The 6,000-nt window shown below is 42.8% G+C and overlaps 1 protein-coding gene across 7 annotated transcripts in view; it reads left to right on the forward strand.

The window, feature by feature from the left end:
- The window catches only part of iqsec1b (IQ motif and Sec7 domain ArfGEF 1b), a 250,951-nt gene extending 244,951 nt beyond the window's left edge, over positions 1–6,000 (forward strand). For all 7 annotated transcript variants that reach the window (XM_086291212.1, XM_086291209.1, XM_086291210.1 and 4 more), the window contains one exon: positions 455–6,000. In XM_086291212.1, the coding sequence (XP_086147338.1) occupies positions 455–1,009 (555 nt within the window). In that variant the 3' untranslated portion in view covers positions 1,010–6,000. The remainder of the gene's footprint in view (positions 1–454) is intronic.

A 6,000-nucleotide genomic window follows, 5' to 3' on the forward strand; every position in this document is an offset into this window, starting at 1 on the left:
TGTTGTCCACAGATCCATAAGTGATTTTACATGTATTTAGAGAGCTCAGAAACCAGAGGTAGGAGTGATGAAAACTCACAAAAGCATCTGCTGTCAGAGCTGAAGACGTACAAGCTGTGTGTCTACTCATGACAGCGCAGACACTGCAGGCTCTGACAGGCTCGGCAAGCTGAGCCTCCAGACCATTTAGGGAGAGTGGAGCGTGAGATGTTAGCATGGATAGACAAACAAAGGCAGTGAACTGGAAAAGGAAATGGCGATGCTTTTCCACAAGGCAGCACAAGCAATCATGGGAGATTTGAGATCAGCTGTAGCTGGTCATGTGGTCGGTGCCGCTGTGAAAAGAATTGAGCGAGGCTGTGCACGCTGCAGAGCATACGAAAGTTCAGGTGTGCGTTTGTCTGCTGTGGATCTCGTGATTGTCTGTGTGATCTGACAGCCTTCTCTCTTGCAGGGGTCCATCATTAGCAGTCCTCACATGCGGCGGAGAGCCCCGTCCAGCCGAGACTGCCCATCCCGTCACAGCGCCCAGTCCCTGCCCAACTCTTCCTCGTTGCTCGGATCGTTGTTCGGCACCAGGCGTGTGAAGTCGCCAAGCCCCACCCCTCAGCCCCAGCTGCACCCTACTCTCATCTCCCACACCCCGCACCCAGCCAACCTGCACCACACAGCCCGCGTGGAGACGGAAGGACCGGTGCCCATGCACCCGCACCACGCCCAGTTCTGCCACATGACCCAGAACCCACCCCCTTATCACCACCATCACCACTACCACCCGCCGGCCCACTTGCAGCACCCACCGCACCAGTACCACCCTCCCCCGTCTCACAGCCAGCAGCAGCCGTACCCGGCTCATCCTCACGGGCCCCATGGGCACGGGAGCCACCCACCGCACTCCTCCACCCACCCCACTCACGGCCCTCCCCACCACCACGGCGCACCGCCACCATCCTCCCAGGGACCCAGCAGCACCAAGCCCAAGCACAGCGGCATCAGCACAGTGGTGTGAGGGGCAGGTCGTCCTCTCTGGACCCTGCAGCTGAACTTTTTCCTCCTGGGCTGACATGATGGTGGCACTGTGCATCGCCGGTCTGGGGCTACGAAGCCAGACGAGATCCCGTTGTGCCTCCTTCAGATTTTTTTCCTTTCTTTTAGAGCCGCTTCTATCATTTTGTTTCAGGACATAAGACATGTCTACCCGCTTCAGGAGCAACAGACAAGAGCATGCACAAAGACCACAACTACTGTTTGTTTCTCAGTAAACTACCGGAACTCGCTTACTAGTATTTTACACAAGAAGTACATATTAATCTTCACACAGTAACTTTAAACGTTGTCAAGATGGTTTGGCTGAACAGACACGAAGACGACAGCCCAGCCTCAGCCGTGGCTGTGCAAGTATTTAATGTAGCAGTAGCTCACAGTGCACTGTGATATCTCTGTTAGCAGTGATAAATGTGCCAATTATTAAAGCATTTACTAATTTAGTCACACAGATTGCTTTATGTATATTGTGCATAGTATTTTGTAAAATAATAATATCAAATGTTATTATTATAGTTATTACTACAGAACAAACAGCATCGATGAAAACTCTCAGTATTATACTTGCACATAGATGGCGTAGTTTCACTGTTAAGAAACCAATCAAAGCTTTTCTTAGTTAGGCAGTCGGACGCAAGAGTACTGCTGTGAATGGTTGCCTTTGAGCTAGAAGTTAGATTGTTGAGGGCTGCTGCACTCCAGCCCACCTACAGTCTCATCCTCTGCACGTGTCTCCGGGCCGGAGCTCTCTCTCTCCCCTGCTCTGAAAGCAAAGGAAGCCAGCGGCACTCGCTGCTTGCCTGCCCTCCTTTTATTTTTTTAACTATTTTTTTAGAATCCAATGAACAATACGAATATATAAAGGCTGTCCTGCAGCCTGGTGGGACTCTGCAAGTCTGTCCTGCAGGGGGAGGAGGACGACGCTGGATGTTTTTCATGTGGAAACTGAGGGAGAAACTGTGCAGCAGGGAAACATGTCCCACTGTGGAAGCTCTCAGCTGGCTGAGCGTGGCCTCTCCCTCTTCGGTTTCCCCGTGCGTCTGCTGGAACGGCGAGCGTGCCGTAACTGACTGTTTTGTTTTGTCTTGAGGTTTTTTCCCTGGGATGGACGCCACAGAGCAAAAATCAATAATTATCATTCTGTGATGGTGACAGCGCCCTTATGCTTGACTCATTACGGAGAGCGGTTTTATATCAATCATCTTTCTGACATATTATGGGATGGCTGCTTGTACCTCCCGGTCATCCCGTGCACAGTATCTGTGGTGTGTGTGTGGAGCGGAGGCAGGGGGGCTGCTGTCCTGGAGCATATTTTCTGTTTCTGAAAGCAACAGATGCAGCGCTCATTCTACATAGCTGATATCAATGGCAGGAGTTAGTCTGTATCTGCTTAAAGACTGTGAGATGCATTTTTTAAACTAGTGCAATATGTATTTACTGTTTTTTGTTGTTGTTGTTGTTTGTTTTTGTTGAAGAACAAGTTCAATCTGTTGGTCGTTCTGTTAGTTTCGCCCTTTACTTTCTCCCTCCGGCGTCCTCTGGCATTTCTTTCTCAGTGTTTCAGTGAAGTGCAAGTATCCACATGGATTTGGAGGAACTGGACCTTTCACACTGATGCAGAGTGTCACAGAAAAGAACTGCATGTAACGTTATATCTTGAGGCTATTTTCAAACTGTGTACTCCCAAACTATATCAGTGTTACAGTTGACAGTTGTTTAAAAAAAAAAGAATGGTAGAATAGTTTTGACTTCTTCAAATACAGCTAACCGAAGTCAGCGATGTGTTCATGTCACTCCAGACGATAAGTAACCAAATCTGTATTTTAACCCGATCCACATGCAGTACAGTAGTTAAACTGGATCGTTAGTGTTCAACTGTAGTTAAAGCAGGACCTGATCAAAGCTGTAACGGGGAAGCTCTGTGTGTTCTGTCATTTGAAAATCAGAGTAATAATCGATTATTTAAAAAGGAAACTTTTATCTTCACATTTTCTGTCTGTCAGCGGCGCACACGTTACCATTTTCAAGTGGTGTCCAGTAGATCAGTATTCTTAAATATATATGCCCTCAGTTAAAGCCACACTTTGTACTTGCTTCATAATGTTTGATTGAATAATACGCTTAGAAATGCTCTTTGTATTCATTATAAGACAACTTTTGGGTTGCCAGGTTCTGGAAAGTGTCTTGTGGCCTAATGTTTACCCAGTTATACAGGAAATTACACATTTTTATGATATACTATAAATTACACGTTTTTAAGGTTTCTCTCTAACAGTCTAGTAGTTTACACATTCACCCAACAAGCCAAACGTCCCCTCTTCAACCCAGAGAAGAGACACAGATCCCTTGGTGTTTGTGTAAGGACGGGCATCAAACATGAGGCGCTAACTGCTTTGGCAAAGAGCAGCCAAAAGTAGCTTTTTTTTCCAGGAATCCGTAGTCTGCAGCTGGCTGATTATTATAAATGGTATTTGCTACACTGTTTTTTAGCTCTCTGCTTTTATTGCAGTAGCTTTGCATGCTTTTCACTGTTCAGAATAATCCATTACATACTCAGTTTAGCGCTGTCTGAAACAAGCAGTTACAGCTCTGTTCTCCTTCTTTTTAAGCCATTTAGTTTCTGATTGGCTGCACAATGTTATCAGTATATAGATTTTCAAATGTAATTTTCAAATTTTTTCCACAGGCTAAAGGTGCTCTGTTGAGTTTCCAAACATTAGTAGGTTTAATAAGCAATTTTATATGATTCCACTCTGGTTTGGAAAGCACAAGTAAAACCTCCCACGTGTGCAAGCAGAATTTAGAGTTTGTGCAAAGTCCATAGGGCAGTTTCAAGTGATTTTCGTTGATATACAAAGCAGGTTCCACACTTGGCACAGTTTCCCCTCCACTCTCACATAAAACAGTATAACCTGCCTCTTATTGAGGTGATACTCTAAGCAAATAAGATACAAAAACTATGAGAACTGCTTCAATATTTCCTGGAAATGTTCAGTGAGGATGTAGATTTGCCAAGACCTTACAACCTGGCAACCCAGAGCTTGTGCTTCTTAAAGTTTTATTACTGATTTTGTAAAGCATTTAGTAATGTTTAAAAAAAAAAACAATTAGATTCTTTCTTTTTTTTTCTTTTTTTTTTGTAGAAAAAGTAAAATTTTATTTAAAGGTACGTATTTAAAATCTATTCCATTAGAATAAAAAACTTCTGAAATGAACTGAAGCTGTCAAATAATGTGGGGGGGGAAACCAAATACTATGACTTCATCGACGTCATCTCTGTATGGGATTAACCCTGAAAAGCCTGAACCAAGAAATAACTGCCAGAAAATTCATTTGAGAGTGTTTATTCAACCTCACTTTTTACAAAAAAAGAAGTGAAATATCAATATGCATATATGAGTTTTAATTTATTGCTACAACTGGCATTTTTATGCAATTTATTGCTTAAAATTTTATTGTGCAGTTTATTCAGGTTTTTCAGGAAAAAATAAATCACACTGATAATGTAAGGGTCTAAAAATCTCATGTATCAATTATGATATACTTGGCGTTACAGGGTTAAGTTAAAATAAGGCCCAGCCGTACTTTCATGCAATGCACATTTGTTCCACAAGATGGTGCTGAAATAAATGTAACTTTACAACTTGTAAATCAGGTAAATCATTACGAAAACATTCCTATTTGCAATGGTAGCCTGCAAAAGGCAACACAATAAAAAACATAAAAAATGAAAAGAACGACGCCTCCGTAAACATTTCAACACACCTGCTGAGAAAACCACTGCCTCCTGGTGGTGAAAGTTTTATTAACGCATGTGTACAATTTGCAATATGTCCTTACAAAAAGTACCTTTAAAATAGATTTTGTTGTGTCCGTGCACTGTAGGCTCCTGTAACTTTCACACCTTATAGTTGGCTGCAGTTTCTGTGCTACAGTGTCAGGAAAGTGCCAATATTGCATTGTTAAAATCAGTTTAACATGAAATCTACTGCGGGCTGTATTTAAAACCCAACGCTGTACCCGACCAATCACAAAGTTTGTCTTCAGACCAGGATTCGAACACCAACAGGCTATTAGAGAGTAAAGGTACAGGCAGATCCCAAAAAAGGAGCCCGAGTTACTTTTATTACCCTACAACCTTCCAGTTCCTTCAGAGCACTGATCTATTGTGAAACCTGTCCAGATTCCATGTGAGGTGCTTTGCTGCATGCCATTGATGCCTACTGTTTCTTTCTTCTACTCTCTTTTTTTGGTTTCATTTGTTGTTGTTTTTTCAACCGTTGCTCTGTCAAGCGGCGTGCTTGACTAGAACTTAACCTTCCAGCATAGCTACGACTTCCCTGACTTGTGCTTGTTTACATCTAGACGAGTTTTGGCCTGCTAGTGTGTCTTTTTGTTTGTGCATCATTCTCCTCCGGCATGCATTTCACCCATATTTCCACTGTAGAGTATAAAGACCTGGCAGGGTACTGCTGAGTGTAAATATGGAATCTAATGTGACTTGAAGTAAAAGTAAAGAGGGCTGGACATGGAGGAAATATTTTAATGGCAAGCTGGTAATAAAGAATGAGTAACATATGTAAATAGTCTGTAAATTATTGTTATTAATTATTCTTATTATTACTATTCAGTGTCTACAGTTACATTGAAGGTGCATTCCTGCTCCCTTGTGATCTTTACATAATCAAACTGCTTCTCTCTGCCTCCGACAGGACTGAATTATCATAGGATCTAGAGATGAACAGCCAATTGTTACACGGCTAACACCGTTTCTGTCGTCTTTCCTGAGATGCTTCTGTTTTCTCACACTCACAGCCAGACTTCTGAAGTCAAAGGGAAGAGAGGAGTGCTCTTATTTTATTATGCATTCTGTTTCTAAGTAGAAAAATACCCATTGATGTAAAACTAGTACTGTGACAATGTTGAGAACGCAAAATAAAATGATATACAGTCAAA

The sequence above is a fragment of the Aulonocara sp. 'chitande type north' Nkhata Bay genome, linkage group LG5, assembly GCF_057382095.1.
Source record: "Aulonocara sp. 'chitande type north' Nkhata Bay isolate Kocher_YH1m ecotype deep benthic linkage group LG5, A_spYH_male_GT1.1, whole genome shotgun sequence".
Lineage (NCBI taxonomy): Eukaryota > Metazoa > Chordata > Actinopteri > Cichliformes > Cichlidae > Aulonocara > Aulonocara sp. 'chitande type north' Nkhata Bay.